Source organism: Myotis nattereri, assembly GCF_964212035.1.
Source record: "Myotis nattereri genome assembly, chromosome: 20".
NCBI lineage: Eukaryota > Metazoa > Chordata > Mammalia > Chiroptera > Vespertilionidae > Myotis > Myotis nattereri.
In genome coordinates, this window is record NC_138096.1 from 14350862 (window position 1) to 14375255 (window position 24394).

At 39.8% G+C, this 24394-nt stretch overlaps 1 protein-coding gene across 5 annotated transcripts in view; it reads right to left on the reverse strand.

Moving 5' to 3' along the window:
* SMYD3 (SET and MYND domain containing 3) overlaps positions 1-24394 on the reverse strand; it is a 522432-nt gene that overhangs the window by 354724 nt on the left and 143314 nt on the right. For 4 of the 5 annotated variants that reach the window (XM_081114436.1, XM_081114437.1, XM_081114438.1 and 1 more), the window contains one exon: positions 24217-24353. The exons of the other annotated variant lie outside the window; for it this stretch is intronic. In XM_081114436.1, the coding sequence (XP_080970562.1) occupies positions 24217-24353 (137 nt within the window). The remainder of the gene's footprint in view (positions 1-24216; positions 24354-24394) is intronic. 5 annotated transcript variants of the gene reach the window in all.

Consider the following 24394-nt stretch of genomic DNA (forward strand, 5'->3'; position numbering starts at 1 on the left):
AGATTAACTTCAGGTGGGATAATAGAAAACACCGGACCTGTCAGTGGAGTTCATTCCCTTTCTGTACTAAAGCTATCCATCCTAAGGATGGTTTTGGCTTTCCAGAGACCTAAGTCCTCTCTGATCATCACGTCGCTACAGTATTAAAATAATGCCAGTTCCAAAATTACACATGGAAGCTTAATGAAGAACAAAATCCAAATCTGCATATTAAACATAAATGAGGACTTGAAAAGTCTGATGAACAAATAAGCTATAAAGAGTTAGTGAAAAAAGAACTGAAACTGTTCCCCGTGATCACAGCACATACATTCCCACCATTCAACAGATTCCAATCAGCAAACATGTATGAAGCAACTCATTGTCCTCAAGAATCTCCCATTTTACTGCAGGAGCCAACAGAAACCAACAAGCTCCCCAGAGCCTGACAGAGAGATAGTATACTTCCTGCTTTTCAGGTATGAGTACAAACAAGATGGTCACAAATTGAGATTCATTCATCTAGCAAGTTGAGGTGATGAAACTATACTTTCATAAGCTGCATGCACAAACTTTATACTATCTACCAAGAGCCTATTTTGTGGAAAATATTATGTTACGTGTTGTAAGGGAACACAATAATATTCCTGGCATCTCCTAAGCTTTACAATCCAGCTGGGGAGCAACTCATACACATTGTGATGAGAATTCCCCAAGGGCAACTGATTTTTATCTTTGTATTCCCACCCCCTTGCTCAATGCGTGCAACATCACTGGCACTAAATAAATGTCTGGCAAATAGGTGAACAAACAAATGACTGTGATATAAATCAGAATATTAGATGGCCAACTGATAACAGTATTAAAGAAGTTTGGCAAAGTTTAACAGCATTCCCAATAGGGTAAGCAGGAAAATGAAGGCAAAGGCATATACTATTTTTGTCATTCAGTATTCATTCCCCACATTCCTCTGGTAACCATCTCTCCCCGTTATTGGTGTCTCCCTGCTCTCTTGGAGCTAACGCCAAGGTGGGCAGGTGACCTAGGCTGAGCAAATAGAAATACCACATCCCCTGGTTAAGACAAATGGTTCAAACATGCATACCTGACCCAAACCGGCTAATTACCTAGCTAATTAGATGGTCACAGCTAACCTTGAGATTTTGCTTAAGTAACCAAGAAGACAGTTCTTTTTCATGCTCGATTTGAAGCCGAGAGGATAAAAATGTAGAGATTCTGACTATTGCCTTGTGTTTTGTCACCACATGGGAGAGCCCGTCTGAGAAGGAAGGCATCCCCTGGAAAGAGTCTAGCAATGGAGGAGGTTCAGGACCTAATGACATTGTTTGTCCTTCTGGAGTTAGCAATGCAAAAAGGAAGCACTTTTCAGTTCATAGCCAACAAATCTCCCCCCTCCCCACTTCTTTTTTTTTTTTTTTTGCTTCATTCAACATCACACTAGATTTCCTGTCATACAAGATGAAACTAGGATTCTTCCCTGAAGAATGTGGTAGGTTTTCAACAGGGAGGGGATTCCAGGTGGAAAGAACAGCATAACAATAAAGTGGAGTAAAGAAGAGAAGACTGCTCCAGTTACAATGATAGAAAAAAATCTGCAGCTCCAGTGTACGCTTAGACTGAACCTGAGAGACTGGGTGCGGGTAGCTGAGGGGCTGGGTACAGCAAACTGGACTGCTCACACCTCACTAAAAGGAGTAGCTGCTGCCCAGCGCAAGCAAACTGTTGCCGTGTGGGAAGTAACCCAGTGGAGCCGCATCTCCTAATTTTTCAGCAAAAAGAATTAAATACGGACTTTAAAAAGTGTTGGAAAGAATTAATATCAAAAATGAATTGCTAGCAATCGATGTACAGACCAAATAAACAAGTCTGCAGACAGGACCTGGCAGATAGCTGGGTTTATGACTCAGAGGTTACTCATATGACCACGAAAGTAAATTCAAATCTGTTAGGAAAAGGGTAAACTCAAGTAAAGCTTTTCCAAACAACACAAATGTGTGTATCCTCTAAGAAACGCTAATTGAAAAAAAAAAAAAAAAAGGGAGAGAGAATTACAGATACACAGTAGATGTGAGTGAATGAATGGCTATGACAAAGAGTTCCTAACACAGACACAGTTGTTGAACAGATGAAAATAATTAGAATCTATGCTCTCAGGTTCTTTTATGTCTGTGACCAAGTGTCCCCTCATCTGTAAAATGCCACTAATAACAGTGCCTACTCTGTAGGGTTGTTGAGAGGAGTAAATGAGTTGTGATACTTATGATTAGCAGAATTCTAAGATGGCTCACAAGATTCCTGTCCCCTGGTGTACACACTTGTATACAATAAAGATGTGCTGTTTTAAGCCACTAAGTTTATAGTAATTTGTTAAACAATAGAAAACTAATATACTTAGAACACAGCCTGACACATAGGAAGTCCTCAATCAATATTAGCTATTAATATTACAGGATTCTATTAAACTATACATTCCGATGCATGTAAAATAGGATTTAGATTATAAAAATTCCGTTTGCTCACACCATATTTGCTGGTACAGGTGTGTAAGGTGCATCTGGAATGTCAACCTGACTGGCTAAGGGATTTCCTGATAGCCAGCAGCACTGCATCTCTGGGTGTGTCCATGAGGTGTCTCCAGAAGAGATTCTCACTGGACCCTGTACACAGAGTACAGGCATCATCTGCACCAACGCTGATGGGTCATCCAATCCACAGCGGCCCTGACTCGAGCAAAGGGCAGGGGCGGGGGAATGTGCTCTCCCTGCCTGCGTGGAGACATCCGCCTTCTCCGCCCTTGGACATCTGTGCTCCCGCCCCGGGTCTTCAGACTCAGACCACGACTTATACCATTGGCACCCCTATTCTCAGGCCATCAGCTCCCCTGTTTCTCAGGACCCCAGACTCAGACTGAATTATACCACGGGCTGTCCTGGTCCAGCTTATAGAAGCAGACTGTGGGAACTCTCAGCCTCCATAAATGCATAAGTTAATTCTTATAATAAATCTCTTTATATAAACATATGTTTTCTCTAGAAAACCCCATTGATATAAGGAACTAAGGCAATTTATAAAAATACTTTTTATAATACATGTATTGAGAGTGATTTTTGTAAAAGGAAACTAATTATTGTGTTCATATGTTACAGACTGGAATATAGTTGGAAATAAGTTCATGATATGTAATGACAGTCTACTAACTCAGTTATTGTTTAAAGCATACTGAACCAACAAATACTTGACATGGAACAAAGCATAATAATTTTACTGATAAGCGAAATCCCATATCACACACATAGTCTTAAGCAATGGTACTAAAAATATTTCAGATGATACTAGCAACTAAGAAAACAAACCATAATATAAAATATATTTGAATGAATTCCTATAGAGAATATACAAAAGAAATACTGTAGTAAAAATCTGTACAAAGCAGACAGCAAAATATAATAAATTTGAAAAAATTCTTATAGAGGTAACCATAACACATGTAGAAATATATTTCAGTATTTTAAAAACTAGTTCAAAGCATACAGAAAAAGAATCAATTTGAAAAATGCCACTGTAACGTGCATAGCATGCCATAAAAAGCATATGATGTTTCCATGAATATTAGTATTGACAAGCACCTGAAAATATAATAAAAACAGACTTCAATGAATACATATGGAAAAAAAATAGTGAGAAAAAAGTATCATAAAGATGTTTTTATCTTCCTCCTCAAAGCCAAGTAAATCACGGTCCTAAGCCTGAAGAACCACAGACCACAAACACTGCTGAATTAGGAGGACTCTCTTGGTCCCCAGCATTCAACCACATCCGTCAGTCTCTCCTGAAAACACAGGTTTACCCCGCCAGCCAAAAACAGAGCGTCCCTAGGAAAACTTTCATAAGCTGAAATGACATAAAGCGAAAAAGCAATTTCCACTCATTTATATGGGAATTTTTTTGAGTGTTCTCAGACCCAACATTCAATGCATGCACAAGGTCTTTATTTCATTCAGCATGATCAAAACACTTAATTACGTCCAGTTTTACGCTAAGCACAACAACCTTACGAGCTCTCTTAGGGATACCTTAGGACGCATCTTGCTAATGGGAGATAACGCACAGGTGCTCACAGTTACGGCAGCTTGATGCTGAGATGCAGGGTGCAGTTCCTGCGGAAGGAGTTTGGCGGGACATTCTCGCTGCAAAATGAATGCTGATGACTATTTTTGCTTTTTGCCTTTGTTTCCATAAAAGCGAAAATCCTCTTTGAATTTCCTTCAGTAAGTGAAAACAGGTACTAATGTTGGTCTTTCATAAAAGCAAAGTAGTGTAACGCAAACTTTGGGAAAGTAGGGGAAACCTATATTACTTTAGAGCAGCGGTTCTCAACCTGTGGGTCGCAACCCCTTTGGGAGTCGAAAGACCCCTTCACAGGGGTCGCCTAAGACCATCCTGCATATCAGATGTTTACATGACGATTCATCACAGCAGAAACATTACAGTGATGAAGTAGCAACGAAAATAATTTTAAGGTTGGATCACAACATGAGGAACTGTATTTAAAGGGCCAGAAGGTTGAGAACCGCTGCTTTAGAGCATGGTCACTAGAACTCTGTGACAATAAGCTACATTTAATTTTCTGCCAATGCCTCTGCTGCTTTTAGCCATCGGCTACAAATTAATAAATGTATATCTGAAATTATCGGTGAATAGCCTTGTGATATACCTCTATGACTTGAGGTAGTATAATGAACAACATAAACTGATGAACAAAAACAGATCCAGAGACAGAGGAGCATCGATCAGACACTCAAACCTCAGAGGGAAGGTAGGGGAGGGTGGGGGTAAGGGAGAGAGATCAACCAAAGGCCTTTTATGCATGCATATAACCGATGGACACAGACATCAAGGGGGTGAGGGCATTAGGGGGAAGGCAGCAATGGGGGGATAAGGACACATATGTAATACCTTAATCAATAGAGAAAAATAATAATAAAATAAATAAATAAAAACTACCAATGAGATATGACACTTTCACCTTAGTTGGAATTTTTTATTTTCCTGGCTCCAGCACTCAGAGCAGCCTTATTATAGCTCATCCAGAACTACTGGAAAGCAGCTGCCTGAGCCTGAATTCCTACAACAGGCACATACGATGTGGGTAAGGTGGGATACAGTTCTTTGGGGTAAGGGACATGTGTAACTTTACAGAGATAACGATGCCTAGCATAGCTCTCTTTTCCTGAGGTTGCCTCAAGCTCATGTGAGAAGGTCTCTTACATCTCACAATAACTGCTGAGTCCAAATGGGTTCAGAGCTCATGTTCTACAGAGCACAACTTCATTTAGTGAAACAATGATGAAGGATTCTGTTTCAGATTCGACTCTAAAATCTTACAAGATACAAAAATGCCTCAAGAAAAATGTTAAACTCAAACAACATATCAATGGGATCATAGAAAACTTCATTTCAGCCCAAGTCTCAGCATAAGGGCTTCCTGTTATCTTCAATGGAACACAAACTGTACTTTTAACATAAAATATTGTGGGCCGTAGTAATTTCACAGTTTTATTACATTGGAAAAAATGTTCATGGTCAAATCAGAATGCTTCCATTTTATAATATGCAGATAGGGCTACTTTCTCATAAATATGTTAAGAAATTAAAATTAAGGAGGAGGATAAAGAAAATAAAGCTATTTGAAGAAGATAATTTAAAATAATAGATAAGCTTCCATAGCCATATTTAAAAAGAAAATCCTAACTGAAGTTTGACTTTTTATTAATTACCACAGAATTTTTAATTAAAAAATCTAATATGAGGCATCAAAAAATATTTTAAGGTCTCTTTCTTTAAAAGGTAAACAAAATTAGTGTGTCCTATGATTTTCCCCCCCAACTTACAATGCTCAACTTTTAATTATTTTGACTCTCCAATGGTGGGAAATTGATAAGCATTCAGTAGAAAGCACATTTTGAATTTTGATCTTTTCCTGGGAAGCAAGATGATTTTGCCCAACTGTAGGCTAATGTAGGTTTCCTGAGCACATTTAAGGTAGGCTGGACTAAAGTTCAGTAGGTCAGGTGTATTGAATGTACTGAAGACTTCCCATATTTTCAACTTACGATGGGTTTATCAGGACGTAGCCCCATCATAAGTCAAGAAACATCTTCATTCTCTTCTCTTAATGAATGAGTATGGAATCTAACAGCCCAACTCTCTTCGTTAAAATGCTCCTGCTACCCAACGGCAGCATTCAGCCATGACAAACCAAATTACTACAGTTCTCATTCCCTGCAAGCTGGTAAAGAGCTAGAGTGGGAAGGCGAGCAGGTACTCAAACCACTGACCTGGGGAACCCACTCGGTGGCACTGCAAATACATTTCTGCTCCTGCCTGCATTCCAGAGCAAACTGAAGGTTTACACAAATTTCTGCATTACGTAAACAAAATGTATCTTCAAGCTTTACTTGACCTGTGCCATTATTTTTCAAAATATTTTTTAAAAACTTAAGTTGAGACAGATACATTTTACTGTTTTAATGCTCATGAATAAACTATATTCCCTATACACCAATATAAACGTTTACGGTCATTCAAACAGCTCTCTATTGAAAACAGCAGACGCTGGTTTCCATCTCCTACACCCGCCTGCTGGTGAGTGACTCACAGCCTGACTGAGCCACTACCAGGCAGAGCTTTTCATTGGATAATCCACTGAGTGAGTGCCTTAGCACAATGCTTAAGAGATCACACAACATAACATAAAAATAAACCGACACTTCCATTTACTAAGGTATAAAGTAATTCCAATATTAAATGTGCACACCACTTTTAATGTTAATATTGTAAAACTATGCTGTACAAAGGATTAACTAAAGCAAATGATTGCTCAGATGGGACCATTTGGACTCATCTTCCTCATTCCTACTGTTTTCATTATACAACACCACACAGTCACCAACTTTGCCAAATCCTAAATCACTGAGACTGGGTAGCCCCACATGAAATACTGCAAATTGTACTGGCTGACGCTCAGACCAACGCACCAACACCAAATCAGACAGAAGGACTTCTGAGTTCAAATATGGCGGGGCGGGGGTGATTTTATTCCCTAAGAATGAAAAAGAATAGCTCAGCTTTTCATTAGAAGCAATTCATTCTGAGAAACAACATCATTTTGGTAAAAATACCAAAAGCCTAATCACTCAGCTTCCATTCTAAAGTGTGTGTGTGTTGGGGGGGGGGGGGGGGTCTGCATACTTTCAGGCCACAGGAAAAATAAAAATGGCGCCAGTGAATTTCTAGTTGCTAAAATTCACTGCTAGACATCTTTAAATATTAAAGGCTTTAAATAAGCATGTGACGTGCTTTAACGTCTCCGAACTTTTATGTGTTGGCCATATCCTTTCTGAAACTCTTCCTTCATGGAACCCAAACAACCTGAGACCACAGCTCCTACTGTTTCTCTACATGTCTTTTTACAGATCCGCCTCAGTTTATTGTGAAAAATAGAAAACAAAAAGCACAATAAACAAATGAAAGCCTAGTGCTGAACTCCCCACTTGAAATGTTCTCGTGAGGGTTGCCACCAGGATCAGGAAGAGCAAATAGCATGTGGAGGCCTCGATAAGGAAGTGAGACTCACTGGATCAGCCTCAGGCATTGGAGTCAAGGAAAATCTTTTTTTTCCCCCATTGTGGGTTTTTTATTGAATTTATTGGGGTGATACTGGTTAATAACATTATATAGGTTTCAGGTGTATAATTCTGTAATACATCATCTGTATATTGTATGTTCACCTCATCAAATCAATTGCTCCTACCAAGAAATGGTCACATTCATTAACCATAAACCAGGAACAACAAAATCCTTGGATTGCTTCCTCTTTTGGCATCCAGTGTCATTGGAACCTAATTCTTAATTCTGGGGTCCCCAGTGGCCTATTTGGAAGAGTGACTCCTAAATTCTAGGAAATGAGCACTGACTTTCCACCAAGAATGCCTTTCCCTAAAGGCCCTCATCAAATGACGTCCCCACACAAACCTCCATCACAAGACTGTTCACCGTAGCTATCAGACTCTGCTGTAGAATATTCTGAGCACCTACGATGCATTGCGTTTGGCGTGCACAATTTTAAAAAAGAAAGAAAAGAATAGGGCACGGTGGTGCTTTCAAGGAACATTCGATATAATTATATTTAAGTTATTTATATTTGTTTTATGTCTCCTACCAGACAGGGCAGAAAATATCCTTTTCCCACATAGTGCTGTGGACGGTCAATACACATCTGTGCAGCGGAAGTTTACGAAGCTGGTTGTTTCTGACCTGAAATATCTAAGTAAGAGTCCCACTGCTTGTTTGACCCTATTCCCCACTTCTCCGGTCGGCTCTGGAATAAAGGGGTCTTAAGGATGACAACTCAAACCAACCCCTGCCCATTCTTTATTGCCAATACATAACACTAAATATCACAGGGACACCCAGCATGCAGGGCTGGGGAGAGAATGCCCCCCTGGCTAATACATAATACTAAATATCACAGTGACACCCAGTGTGCAGGGGTGAGGAGAGAATGCCCCCCTGGCCTATACAATAGCAATGTGGAGAGAAACTGCCCACCAAAACTGACATATTCAAAACAGCAACAGCGTCTGATACTTATAAGGAAGAATGGTTCACGTTTAAAATTTATGATAGCACAAAGGCACTCTAGAATCTCATGTTCAATGCACTGAACAGAAAGCAGCTGTTAGGCAAAGGACGATTAAATGACTTCAATGTGAGAGAATTAATCACACTTTCTTATACTTGGAATTCTGCTGCCACTGGAAAATAAGAATGAGGAGGATATGTCAACATTCTAAAAAGCAACAGAAAAATAAGCACCCAAACCATTACTGATCTAGAAAAATGTGAAATACTTATGTGTCTAAGATGTAAAAGCTTGGTTGCACCAAAAGGTTTTTTAAGGCATTAACTAGCTAATAGAATCAATAGAATATCCAAGTTGTTTCTAAAATCAGTAAGTATTTATAAATTGTTCAAAACTACTTAATGTGAACAGTATATTGACTAAACTCTACATCTGGGCTTCCCATTTCACTGGATAAGCTCAAATTCTAGTAAAACAATGTACTCATCGAAACATGTTGTCACGTTATAACATGAATGGGAAGACAAAGTATAAAATAAATGCAGATAAAAACATAAGCACAAGCACCTGGATCATACTGCTCAACTCAGGCATCAGTACAGTGAACTGGCCAGTTTATCACAGAAGAAAAGAAATCAGCCCAAACTCCAATAGGTCAAATACGGCAGAACTGAACCGAATGCCTTCCTGGAGATAAATAGCAGTGTGAACACTATCCTTATCTCCTCACCTTGCCAGGGAGAAATTTCCAGCCCTCTATTTTGTTTCTCATGATCTGTGTCTGCTGCGGTCAATCTGAAAACCCGCTGACATTACTGGGCTTTGAAATTTTCCTTAGAAAAGACCAAGCTGGACTGTGGACTAGATATTTCAAGTAGAAATGGTCCCAGGGTTCCTAACTAGGTTTTGGAAAAGAGGAAGCCATAGTGGCTTCATGGCCAAAAGGCTTTAAAAAGCCAATACCCTAGCACTCTTCCTGTGAATTACAATGTAGCAAAGAGGATCCCACCCCATTCTAGAAACGGGCCCCAAGAATTCAGGGAAGTGTATTAAAGAAATGACTGTTCCTGCAAAAGGGGGGAGGGGTGCAGCTTAACCCATCATAAATGGGACACAACATGTGGAAATCCAGGTTTTAAAGCAGAGCACTGAGCGTCCAAAATGAATCTTCCCCAGAAAAAGATTCATGATTGGACCCTGCTCATCGCCACATGTTCCTAGCTCACATGCCTGATCTATTACTTATAGAAATTAAATCACTAGCAAGACTTTTAGGAAAAAGTATACCGTACAAAACATCATTTAATCCCTATGTCATTATTTTGCCATAAAGATCATTAGCAGTAATTAGTAACTTGGCAGCTTTTCAGATCTGCTTGTTCAACAACCACGAGTCCTTTCATTCTTCACAGAGGAGCAGGATGATCAGAGCCTAAGCTACCTAAAAAGAGAGAACGACATGATGGACTGGGAGGAAAGATTTCCAAAGTGCCTGAGCGAGGTGCTGCCAATCATCCCCGGCAGGTGTTCGAGTCTGATGGGCTGGAGCCCTGGGCCGCTCCCTTCGGTGACAAACTGGCCGCTCAGGACACCAGCACCTGGCTGGAGGGACAAAATAATAGATGCGCCCAATCCCACAGTTTTATCTGCATAAGGTTTATGCCTCTCCCCTCATTCCTGCCACAACGGGACATGTCTAAGGGAGCTGAGAAAGGCTTCCTAGAAAAGGCGGCATTTGAAGTGAATCTTGAAAATTAAACAGAATTTGCCAGGAATGCTGGAAGGAACTGTGTTTGCCAAGGTTGGAATCGGGGAAGGAATCGTGGCCTTTTGGGAAGTGACAAATGACTGGGCTTTAGGGCACTTGAAATCCTACTCAACTAAGGCTGATAACTGAGACTAAATGTGTGAATGCTCACTCCCTGAGACATTAGATAGTACTAAAGGCCCACTGCACAAATTCGTGCACCAGTGGGGGTCCCTCGGCCTGGCCTGCAGGATCGGGCCAAAACCAGCTCTCCGACATCTCCTGAGGGGTCCTGGATTGTGAGAGGATGCAGGTCAGGCTGAGGGACCCCCCACTGGTGCATGACAGGGGACAGGGAGGGATGAGGAAGGTTGGCCAGCCGAGGAGGGACCTCAGGAGGGCTCCAGGACGTGTCCTGCCCGGCTCGCTCAGTCCCAATTGGCCGGACCCCAGCAGCAAGCTAACCTACCCGTTGGAATTTCAGCCCCCTGGTGGTCAGTGCACATCATAGCGAGCGGTTGAGCAGCCTTAGCATATCATTAGCATATTACACTTTGATTAGTTGAATGGCCACCGGATGACCTGACACTTAGCATATGAGACTTTTATTATATGGGATAACTGAAAACATGAAGTCGTTTTCAAAAGAACTTGTAAATACCAAAATCATCAAAGTCTAAACATTTTTTGTCATGTGGAAATACTTCTACTCCAATAAACTGAAGATAATTTCTAACTATAGAGCACAATGCCTTACTTCCACAAAACGCAGGGGATGTGCAGGCTTCTTTCTGCTGACTCTGAGGAGGTAAGAAGTGACCAAGATCATCCAAACCTCACTGATAGGAGGAAAACACTGTCAGCACAAAGGAAGTATCTTTGTAGCAATCATCACTGTTCTGAAGGAAGGCTAGACGGCTGCCTGACAACCATTAGCAAACAGACGTGGCTATCTTCCCGGAATGGATTTCCAAAATCTGATCACATCCTTGTAATTGTTTGATTCTCAAACCCAGCACTACTGATAAAGCAGAAGCCCACTCAATTACTGCTGATGATTATTACTCGAAGCTCAACTTCCTCTGCCAAATCAGATGACATACACAGAAGCACATCACGTTCGGATGAGCCAAAGGCACACGATGATTTCCACCTCCTTGCTCACACATTTACACACATTTACACACGTTTACACACACACACACACACGCGCGCGCAAGTGCGCGCGCTCGCACCATAAACAGGTCTTGCTAATCTGTAATTCTCCTTGTGTGTTCTCAAATACATGGGTAGCTTTACAAATTGGCTAAAAAATTCCTTACCCTGTCAAAAGAATTCCCTACCCAGTGAAGGGACTTGCCCTGCCTACATTTAGTACTACTATCATAGCAACAATGCTTCAAGATTTGGAAGTCTGAAGAAACACATTGACAATGGAATAATGTGAAGGAGTGAAAGCATAATAGAAGTGACAATGCAACAATGCAAAGGAGTAAAAGCACAGAGTCACTGAAACCCTGCAACTGGGTGCTGGCGAGACGATTACACCCTCTGGGTACTCAGTCCACCCACGCCATCACCCAGCTGCAGGGGGGTCTCAGGGATGAGCCTGCCGGTCCTCAAATGTCATATTTTAAAGCCTTGATTTTAAACAATAGGTAGTAGGAATCAAGTCATTTTGCGCAGGAGATTCAAATGATCAGATCTGCTTTTTTAAATATTGATATCTCTGGTGGCAGCATATAAAAATGGGTTAAAGTCCAAGGAAAGAGTGAGAGGCAATGAGATTAGGCAAAATTAAAAGGACCTGAATCAGGTCAGTGGCAAAAGATATAAAGAGAAAATAACAGAATTAAGCGATATTTCCAAAACAGCATAAGCAGGGCAGGGAAGGGAGGCGAGAGGGAAGAATCAGAGACCCTGAGGCTCTGTGTGGCTGAGTCAGGAGACTGGGATGCCAACAGAAAAGAGAAAAAGCGGAGAAGCAGCATGCCTTACTGAGGAGAAGGTAGAGTCTGAGTACTGCTCACGATGAATCTGCCAATGACGATTTTTATTAGTGAGTAGAAAATATGGGGTTAGAGAAGAGAAGAGAGAGCAAGGCTGGAAATGAAGCTGTGAGTACTGTCAGCAAACAGGCAGGCAAGTCAAGCCACAGCAGTAGGATACTGTCATTCAACAGGTTCAGAAAAAAGAACCAGTGAATGACCACTGTTAAACAAAATGGTAAGAAAGGCAGGACGAGAATCAGGGGCAGGTCACGTCACAGAGCCAATTAAAAGATTTCTAAAGGCTGGATACCTTAACATCTGTCTATTTGAGGTTGAAATAGGTACTGTCCTATGGAAGCTTGGACAAGGGGAACACAAGAAAACACAGTCACCCACGATTACAGAAGATTTCTGAGGCCTCAAAACAACATCGTACCCACTTCTGCTATAACCCAGAAACACCATGAGCCTCTGGAAGGCTGTGAAGGACAAAACAGGTCCCAGGACATCAACCAGCAAGTCACAGGGGACGCCACAGATGCTGTGTTAGCTCTGTTATTTCAACAAAATCCTGCCCCCATGGGGGTATGGAGGGTAGGAAAGGAAGTGCTATAATGAATATTCATTCGCCAATGTTGTCACTGATAAGGGTTTAATCTCCAACATTTACAGGGAACTCATACAACTTAACAAAAGGAAGATAACCCAATCAAAAAGTGGGCAATGGACCTAAATAGATACTTTTTGAAAGAGGACATAAGGAAGGCCAAGAGACATATGAAAACACTAGAGGCCCAGCGCACAAAATTCATGCACTGGAGGGGGGTGGTCCCTCAGCCCAGCCTGTGCCCTCTCGCAGTCTGGGACCTCCTGCTCCTTACTGACTGCCTGCTCGCTACTCCTTACCACTCGGTTTGCTGCTCCTTAGCGCTGCCACGGAGGCGGGAGAGGCTCCCGCCACCGCCGCTGTACTCGCCAGCCGTGAACCTGACTTCTGGCTGAATAGTGCTCCCCCTGAGGGAGCACACTGACCACCAGGGGGCAGCTCCTGTGTTGAGCGTCTGCCCCCTGGTGGTCAGTGCACATCATAGCGACCGGTCTTTCTGGTCGTTCCACCATAATGGTCGCTTAGGCTTTTATTATATAGATGCTGAAAGTCACTAATCATCTGAGAGATGCAAATCAAAACGACAATGAGGTACCATCTCACACCTGTCAGGCTGGCTATCATCAACAAATCAACAAACGACAAGTGCTGGCAAAGATGCGGAGAAAAAGGAACCCTAGTGCACTGCTGGTGGGAATGCAGACCAGTGCAGCCACTGTGGAGAACAATATGGAGTTTCCTCAAAAAACTACAAATGGAACTCCCATTTGACCCAGTGATCCCACTTCTAGGAATATATCCCAAGAAACCAGAAACACCAATCAGAAAGGATATATGCACCCATATGTTCATAGCTAAGATTTGGAAACAGCCTAAGTGCCCATCAGCAGATGAGTGGATTAAAAAACTGTGGTACCTCTACACAATGGAATACTACGCTGCAGTAAAAAAGAAGGAATTCTTACCATTTGCATCAGCATGGATGGAACTGTAGAGCATTATGCTAAGCAAAATAAGCCAGTCAGAGAAAGATAAATATCACATGATCTCACTCATTTGTGGAATATAATGAACAACATAAACTGATGAACAAAAACAGATCCAGAGACAGTGAAGCTTCGATCAGACTGTCAAACCTCAGAGGAAAGGTAGGGGAGGGAAGGGGTAAGAGGGGAAAGATCAACCAAAGGACTTGTATGCATGTATATAAGCCTAACCAATGGACACAGACACCAGGGGAGTGAGGGCATGAGTTGGGGGGGGTGGAGGGGGCGGGGAGGTAGTGGGGGGATAAGGACACATATATTATACCTTAATCAATAAAGAAAAAAAATTAAATAAAAAGATGGTAAATGGAAGCGAAGAAAAAAACAACAACAAAGAATATTCTAATCCGGATCCTAATTCAACTGGTCCTAATGGAGCAACTCTGCATTAACATCGCCTTGATAAATGCTTCATATAAGTATCAAAACTAAAACTAAATACTAGCTAAAACTTGAAATAGGGCCCACAATTGCCGAGTTCAGTCACACAAAGTTCCAATACTTTTCTGCTACTTAACAACATGTTTCTAAATTATCTGCCTATGCCATTAACAGCAGGTATACAACTTAAGGTCAAATAAATACCTATAAAGGATTTTCTTCTATATTGCATATACATTCTATTCCATTATAAAATGTCTTGATCTGTAAATGCAATATTTATAGAATCATAGGGGGAAAAACAGATCCAACAATAGCTGGAAAACAAGACAGGCCCAAACTGAAGGCTCTTGAATAAATAATGACTTAATATTCAGTACTTCAAGGTTATGGAATCCAGATTTTAAAAAGCAGCAGGCTCCATTCAAATTCCATTTCAAGTGTCATTATTTTCACACAGAATTGTGGCAGCATCAGTTCAGATTTATTTGATATGAAAAACCTACCCTCCTCTACCCACCCTACCAGCGTTTTAGATTTAAATAAATGCAGGAGAGAGGTGTGTAAACCATGACACACCACCTGTATGAAAGGTAACAGGAATCCTAATTAAGTAATGTAAAGCTTTGCCTATACCAATACTTTCGTATTAGTGATAGAAATCTTATCAAATATTCTCATTTATCATACTCTGAATTTTGCTCCAGAGGCTTATAATAGCTCATACTTAGAGCTCCACTACAAAACTAGCATAACACAGAATGCAGTTCGGAGGTGGGGGGGGGGGGGGGGAGGGCGGATCTGAAATCAGGAGAGCCAAGTTGAAGCTCTGGCTCCTTATTTAAAAACTGTGTGACCTTCAGCATCTCTTCATCTGCAGAAGAAAATAATAATAATTCAAAGGGCTATTGTAGGAAATAAATGTTATATTTGTTACAGTATTTTGTGAGTAAAAAATTAAATAAAATCGGGGTAGTGTAGTACTAGGAACCTTGTGATAAATCCCTGAATTGTCCCTTGACTGACTGATGTAAGACAAATGCCAGGGTTAATACCACTGACTTCCTGGCTGAGAATGGGAGCAGTAGAAGGAGTAGGAGATGAAACCACATCTGCCAAGTATATAATACCACAGTCCTGTTTGTAGCTGAGTTATCTGATGGGAGGATGTACACAATCATTAAACACAGCCATACGGCATCTCTGAGATTAAAACTCATCATTACAGAGACAACCTAATCTAGTTTCAAATGCTGATAAGAGTAATTCTATAGTATTACTCTTATTCTTATTATTCTTATAGTATTACTTTTATTCTATATTATTAAGTAACTTATTCTTAATTTTCTGGCTTTATACGGTTAACCTACTATATAAGAAATAGAAGACGGTGTGGGAAATGAGGAGATACTGGTCCAAGGGTACATTCTTCCAGATGATAATTTCTGGGAATGTATTAGACAGCATGGTGATTAGAGCTAATGGATAGTGTACTATGTATTTAAAAGTTGCTAGATCTTAAATGTTCTCACCATTTACACACAAAAAGAAATGTTATGTGATGGGATGAAGATGTTAGCTAACCCTACGGTTAGAATCCTTTTGCAATATATATCAAATCAACATATTTTATACCTTAAACTTACACAATATTATGTGTCAATCACATCTCAATAAAGCTGGAAAAGCATATACGGAATAGATAGTGCCAACAGTTGTTTGTAATATTAAGTTCTGTTTGCTTATCACATTTTTACTTCAACTTAGAAGTTAGTTCTTGAACACTTAGGGATCAACTAACAGAAAGAGCATCAGAATGAGCTCAAAAGACCTAAATTTTAGCATTTTTCTTGGCACGAGGTGACTACGTAACCGTCTCTGAGCTACAACTGAAGCATCATGGGAAGAGGAGAAGGAGTGGGGAACGGATTCGTTTCTGTGATCTTTCAGCCTAAAATTATATGGTTCTGCTCTGCTTAAGGAAGGAATTGGATACCATGACTCCTCAGTTTCCAATCTAAGTGGGACCAAAGGAAATAAAGACATATAACTAATAGAGACTATTCACACTTCCCAAATGATTGGCATAGAAAATACCAGTGACTACTGATTTTACAACAGGGAAAAGTCATCCTGGTTAGGTGGATTTCCCCAAAGATTTGAGTTGAAACTTTAAGAATAAACAGAACTTGGACAAAGGATGGGGAAAGATATATTACAGACTTCCATATTATAACTACCAGGAATCCACAAACTCAAGCTATGCTTTATATCATTTGGCCCTACCTTACACCATGGCGACAACTCCTCTCCTCATGGAGTTTAACCCGGAATGAAATTCTTTCCAGGACAGGTAGCTCTAAGCTGTGCCTGAGCAGCCTGACAAACCGTTGAACCATTCTGATGATAAAGTCCTCCCAAACACGGAGCCACAATCAACTTGCTGATGTGACAAGGCTTTCTGCCCTTCCTTCTTCAAACTTTATAAACGAGCACTTATCTAAATTATCTCTTTAAACACGTAGCATTAAGCAGTGAAAATAAAAATGTCAATAACAACCGAGTCTTGCTGACAGTAGAGAGGCTATTTTCTCTCTGATCAGGACACGCCTTTCTTTATCTGGCCTACAGAAGCCATCTCCAAACTCGCCTGCTTGCCTTTATAATATACCAAATCTCCTTGTTTTCCACATCAAATAGCAATGTCTAGTTTCTGCTGTCAAAAAAATCACCCTCTGCCCATTACAAAATTTAACAAAGCAGCTAATCGCAATATTTTATTACTATTAATATTATAGCCTTTAAACATTTTTTTTGTCTCATGAGAGGTCCTCATTCACAACAGAAATAGTCAAGCCACAATGTAAAGTCTGAGGGCAATATCCATAATCTAAGAAAATGATCTGAAAATCAAGCAAAAACTTTCTCAACCTGAGTTATACAGCCAGAATAATTCTACTAGAAAATTGTATCATTACATTTCATTTCAAGGCAAAATAACATTTAACACCTGTAGTTAAAAAAAAACACAAAAAAACTAAAACCTAAAATTGATCATGTATGACATTAATAAAGTATATATTTTCTTCTTTTTATTTCTTCCTAATCCTTAGTGAAACACTATATGTTTTTTACTATATCAATGAATTAAAACATTTTAAAGTTCTTGAATTAAATTTTCTTGGATTAAAAAAGAAAACTCAATAAACAATTATTGTGCACATAGTGTGCTTATTATAAATGTGATTGGCAACATAAAACTGTAGAACTAATGGTTTGTTAGAAGGTAATGGATAAAATGTTTCCTATCCTTTTTTTAAGTTAGAAAATCTTCTGATAGCTGACAGCGGTTCTCAACCTGTGGGTGGCGACCCCTTTGGTGGTTGAACAACCCTTTCACAGGGATCGCCCAAGACCATCCTGCATATCAGATATTTACATTATGATTCATAACAGTAGCAACATTACAGTTATGAAGTAGCAACAAAAATAATTTTATGGTTGGGTCACAACATGAGGAACTGTATTTAAAGGGCCAGAAGGTTGAGAACTACTGTGATAGCATATTCTATTTCCTACTGAACACAAAAAAGCCTCTGGCTTACAAACAATGATTTAAGGGTTGGCAAACAACGGCCCATCAGCTACATCTGACCCACCACCTCTTTCTGCACAGCCTACAGGCTAAGAATGCTTTCTTACATTTGTAAATACCTGGGAGAAAAATAAAAAGAAGGATATTTAAGCATAAGTGAAAATTATATATTAAAAAATAAATGTTCAGTGTCTATAAACCAAGTTTTATTGAAACACAGCCATACCCATTCACTTATATATTATCCTTGGGAGCTTTGGGCTATCATGGCAGGGTTAAGACGTTGCCACAGAGACCATAAACAGCCCTCTCATTCACTGTGCATTATAAAGCACGTGATGAAGTAGTAACTGACTTTTTCCTGTTGGCCTACAAAGCCTAAAATATTGACTATATATGAACTTTTACAGAAAAGGTTTGCTACCTCGGAACAATTAATATACTCATCCATCATTTCCCAAAGAATTTAGAAAAATGACACCCTCTGTGATTCTGAGCTATCAACTAACTTACTAAACTTCGTCAATTTTATCATGATAAAGATTTCTTTTTACACAGTCTTGTATACTTACAGAAGTGTATTAATTTTCAAAAGTATTTAATAAAGTGTACCCCATAAAACTGCAAAGAGACAGTTTTCATGCATTCCTTCATTCAGTCAACAATTAAGCACCTACTGCATACAGTGAAGATTGCTAGCAATTCAAAATAAACTGTCGTTCCTGGCTCTGAGGAGGTCACATTCCAGTAGGGAGACGCAGTACTGGAGTAGACGCTTTTGCCACTAAAGGGGAGGCCAAAGCAATGAAGGTAACCTCTACCTTTTCACAATGACATGTTGTCATTTAAAAACATCACCTCCATCTGAATTAATGGCAAGTTACACACTCAAATAGATAAGGCAACAAGGCTTAGCAAACACGTTTATCCATCAGTAGTTTTAATCAAAGCATTAGCCTTATATAAGTAATTAACCTTGACCAACACAGGAATAAATAAAAATGCTGATTAAGAATTTACTAATTATCCTCCCAACTTCAGGAGTTAACTAGCATCTGGTCTTTAACTATATGATAAACATACACCAACTCATTATAGGTTATTTACACATAAATGAAGAGAAATACTAACTGAAAGGCAAGAAATGAAGAACATGATAAATAAACATCATCATTAAAAACACATGATTTGTTTTGTTTAGAAAGCCCAAGTGTCCTACAATTGTCACATAACTTAGAAGACCATGTGTGAGAATAATTGTCTCTTGAATCTACTCAGAGTTTCAATCTACTGTAATGAAGGAAAAACATATAAATCATAAATGCATCAGCATTTCATAATTAGAATGCCGGGTTCCGTGTGCAGTTAAGTATCTTGGCTGTTTGCCTGCTTTACGTAAAACCAGAAGAGAGGTGCAACCCAAATCACTAAGTCTTCTAGCAGCTGCTGAGAGCAGACAAGAGAGACGCTCCCGCAGCAGCCACCTCCACGTACACAGATGCAGCTCCCGGTGACCGGAGGTTAGCAGTCCTGGGTGTCTGCTCGCTCTCAGCACTAAATATTTAATGGCATATTTCTCCTTAATAGAACCCAGGCACATCTGATCAGTCACTGGAATCACTTAGTAATGCAGTGAAAGTTATCATACTGCCTTTTCCCATCAAATTTGTAATTAGGTAATTCATCACTTTATTAATTCAAAAGATTGCTTTCTTTACTACTTTATAGCATGCTACAGTGGTGAAACCCAACTGAGCTGATCCACAAAAAGCTCTAAAATTTGGTCCTATATGAAACCCCTGAAGCTCTCAAGTGGCAAATACATACACACACCCCTGACCTTTCAAAACAATGATGGTAATATTCTTCCCACAAATTAGCCTACCACAACATGTAAGTAATAAAACACCAGCATATCCAGAATGAGAGAGCCAACAGAACTGAAATGTTAAGATTAATAACTGAACATATCATGAACAACTTGTTCTTGCTTTTTACTGAGGTACCCCATCCTTCAGCAAATAAAAAAGGACAAAAACAGTTATTTAGTCATTTTTCCTCCATGTTGATATATATGCTCCACTAAAATTATGAGGTTATGGCAAAACATCATATAGATTATTTATTATCACTCTATGTCTAATGGCATATACCACTCAAATGCAAGTATGTACCTCAATCAAAAATATTGTTACTCTTTCTTTTCATATTATAAATTAGCAAGATTCTTGATTTAATATATCCTCCATTGTTACTCTAGTGAAAAAAAGTCTCCAATAAAAAAAAGAATTTACCACTAATAAAACTGAATGTGAAATTTAAGTATCACAGTACCAAAATAAAACACCTTCTAAAATCCTCACTTTCAAAGCTATACAATCACAGTGTATATTGCAAAACTAGCTGCAACTCGTAGCATTAAAAATTAGAGTCTGGAGGTCACATATGTGCCCTAAAGAATAAAAATAACAGGCTATCGGGAGAATTCTTATTTTGTTTGAAAGGAAAAGGGAGGGAACACCTTCCCTAATAGATGTGGAATTTCTAATCAGAAAATGCTGTGGCAGTTGTGCCGCTTTATGAAGTTAACGGGTACTTTGCTGGGCTCTGGAAACACCAACGATGACATGTTTTGTGATGAGGAGGTCACTTTTACTCTTGCTGCTTCCAATTTTCGGTCTGTTTTTGAAACATTTTATGCAACTGGTTTATTTTCTGCTTTATTTTTCAGATCTTATTACATTTTGTGATAAGATCTACCAAAGGCATTTTTAGAAAAGGAAGTTATAAGTTCAGAAAAAAATAATTAAGTACATTTTTCTACAACCTATATTCTGTGCATAGAAAATAAACTCAAATCTAGGCCTACTGACATTGAGTTATAAATAACCATTACCAATTATCGATATAATAATTATCAGTGTACACTCTGAGGGATGGAATAGAGAAATACTATGCATTCCATGCCATTTCAGTGGATTATAGCAGGATAACTGAATAACTTTTATATTCAACTCCATCCTTTTAAGATGCATGTGTTAGAAACACTTTGTTCATCCATTTCCTACATGACATCCCAAGGAACTACTCTGAAACCATGGAGCTGTCATGAGTGCAGGACACAGTATATGATTTCTGCCCACAATCGCTATGGGCTGAAACCAAGTCAGTTACTAAGGGAAAGGTACTATATCCTGTTGGCAAAATTTCTTCTCAAACAAGATCGTCATTCTCAGCACTCCAGAGAAGCCAGCACTGGGCAAAACTGAGCAACCAACGGAGGTTCTGGTTTCCAGTCAGTCGCAGGCGGCACTCTAGATCAGCGGTCACCAACCACTGGTGGTCCATGAGGTCCGAAAGGTTGGCGACCGCTGCTCTAGACGACAGCACGGAAGACACACGACACGGCAGTCTTACAGCAGAATATGAATAAAGCCGGCAGTAGAGGGCAGGAGGAATAGCGCGAGACACTTTAAGTACTTTTATCTGTGAAGTTGATTTTATTATTGTTCCCATTTACAGATGGGGAGATTGAGGTTGAGAGCATTTCAATTACTTGCCTGAGCTTTAAAGCGATTTAACCACATAGTACTATTCAGTGCCCTGTGGAGAGTGGCTACAGTGTTTGGACAGGTTCAAGCCTTGGACTAACGTGAGGGGACAGTCCTCTCCTGGCAAAGCCACGTGCAGGCCCCAGCTTGGAGGGCAAAGCCCTTCCAGCACATTTATAGCCAAAGGCTATGGTTGTGAGCTTGACCTTATGGTCCAAACTTGTGGTCCCAGGTAGCTGAGTGATATAGGTTGCAGGAGGTGTGGCAAGTGCTGCCGAAATAAAGCTTGACAGAGTTCAGATGCATGTAACTGAGTAGATTCGAAACCCGGGAGAATATTGTAAACATCTTGACCATGCCCTTACTTTGCCTCATGGGATCTGGCTATAAAATAAAGACTCAGGTTGCAGGCTGTGGCACTGTCTCTCCTTCTGAGAGCAGCATCCCACCTAGCCCCAGCTTGATTCTCTTGTCTGTCTTCTTTAATCCTTCACTGCCCACCATTCAGGTTCACCCTTGGCCGTGCTGAGCGGGGCCCAGTGCCCCATTCAAATGTATCCTCTTTGTTACTTTCTCCATTTTTAAGGTTTATATTATTCATATATACATTTCCTATATTTGTAGTAAATGTTTAGAACTCAATCAATAGACTGAACCACTGCAATTGTCATGCCAAGATAAACCCATTTTGAAATATATCAGGAAATTGTGCTAGAAATAGAAGTAGAGGGGGAAATATGGGATGAGAAGGAGGAGGGGATGGCAGAGATGGAGACACACAGTTCTCTTCCCTAACAGTCTAGCAGAGCTGCACACATGAATTTGGCCTCTATTTTTCATGAACATCTAAGTAACTGCATGTCTCCTGTGCTCTCACTAACAAACATCTGCAATGCACCTGCCACCCTTTGGCCACCTTCATTCGTGTCAGCAGCAACCATCACGCTCCTCCTACCTCATATCTTTATTTCCATCCAGGCACACCTCGCCCTCCCCTCAAGTAACACAATCTAAAAATAAAAAACTGCTCTGCAAATGAACATTCAAGCAAATCACTTCAGTCTGTCCATCCAAACAGATGATCACCCACAGCACCCTCCCTACAGGAATTCTGGAGGTACTATTACCCTCACAAATTTTCTATTGCCAAAATGCAAAACCAGCTTTTTAAACACCAATCTTTTATTCAAAAGTTCTAAGAATAACTGCTATGTACTCCACAGGTAGCAGCTACCTTTCAGATCTGCAGAGGAGATCAATCTTTTTCTCAGCTCCCCGCAGTCCCAGCCACTTTTCTAGACCACTGTCTATAACTGTTTCCCAGCACCATCCTCTCTCCTGGAATTCCAGCATCCACTTCTACTTCCTACATGAAGTTCTCCTTGGTACCCTCTAGAAAAAGTTCTCACTCCTATGACTCATGCTACTTAAATTTTACAGCCAGGCAACAAATTCGTAAGTGGAGAGGATATATCTATACAGCAAACCCCTACAATCTAAACCTCCAGTGCTCCCAGATAAGACATAGCTTAAAGGAGTTCGTCACCACCAAACCAGTATTACAAGAAATGTTAAAGGGACTTCTTCAAGAAGAAAATTTTTAAAAAATCAAAAATATAATAAAATGGCAATAACCACATACCTATGAATAATCACTTTAAATGTAAATGTATTAAATGCTCCAATCAAAATACGTAGGTGGCTGAATGGATAAGAAAATGAGACCTTTGCATATGCTGCCTACAAGAGACTCACTTCAGAGAGGAACACATAGACTGAAAGTAAAGGGATGGGAAAAGATATTTCATGAAAATGGAAACAAACCAACAAAAAGGCTGGGGTAGCAGTACTTACTCCAGACTTTAAAACAAAGACTATATCAAGAGACAAAGAAGGACCCAGCAATTCCACTTCTGGGTATTTATCTGAAGAAACCCAAAACACAAATTCCCAAAGACATACACATCCATATGTCCACTGCAGCCTTACTTACAATAGCTAGGAAACAACCTAAGTGCCCATCAGTCAATGTGCAGATGAAGAAGAAGTGGTGCATGTATACAATGGAATATTAGTCAACCAAAAAAATGAAATCTTGCCATCTGCAACAACATAAATGGACTTGGAGGGTATTATGCTAAGGGACATAAGTCAAAGAAGACACAGACAACAGTATGGCGGACCAGATGCAAGGGGGGTAGGGGAGTAGTAAAGAGTAAAGGGGTTAAATATATGGTGACAGAAGAAGATCTGACTTTAGGTGATGGGCACACAATGCAATATACAGATGATGTATCATAGAATTGTACACTCGAAAACTATATAATCTTATTAACCATTGTCACCCCAATAAATTTAATTTAAAAGCAGGCTGTATTACTGAAACACCATGACAAAACTAAATGAATGCAATGGCAGAGTATGTCTTGAGAGCTGACAATGAACATACTTGCGTCATTAATAAGAATACTGAATAAAACATTAAAAGTAAATACCCCTTTTAATATAAGTAATACATTCTTTCATTCTCTACTCATTAAGGTAGGAGAGTGATATAAGAGACGAAGTGTCCTGGATTTTCACGGATCAACAACAATATAAAGAGTGAAGGGCTGATGTACAGCATTAGCAAAATTACGGAACGTCACACTTACTTTTGCAAAGGCTTCGAAGATGTCAAAGGAAGGTGGCAGTTGAGAAACATCTTGTATTTCTTCTCTGATATAAAGTTGAAATGTCACTGCAAGTTGCCTGAGGCCCTCTTTCTTATCTTCAGTCAGTTTGTTAATATCTTTTTTAAAGAGAAAATAAATAGCACAATCACACAGTGAA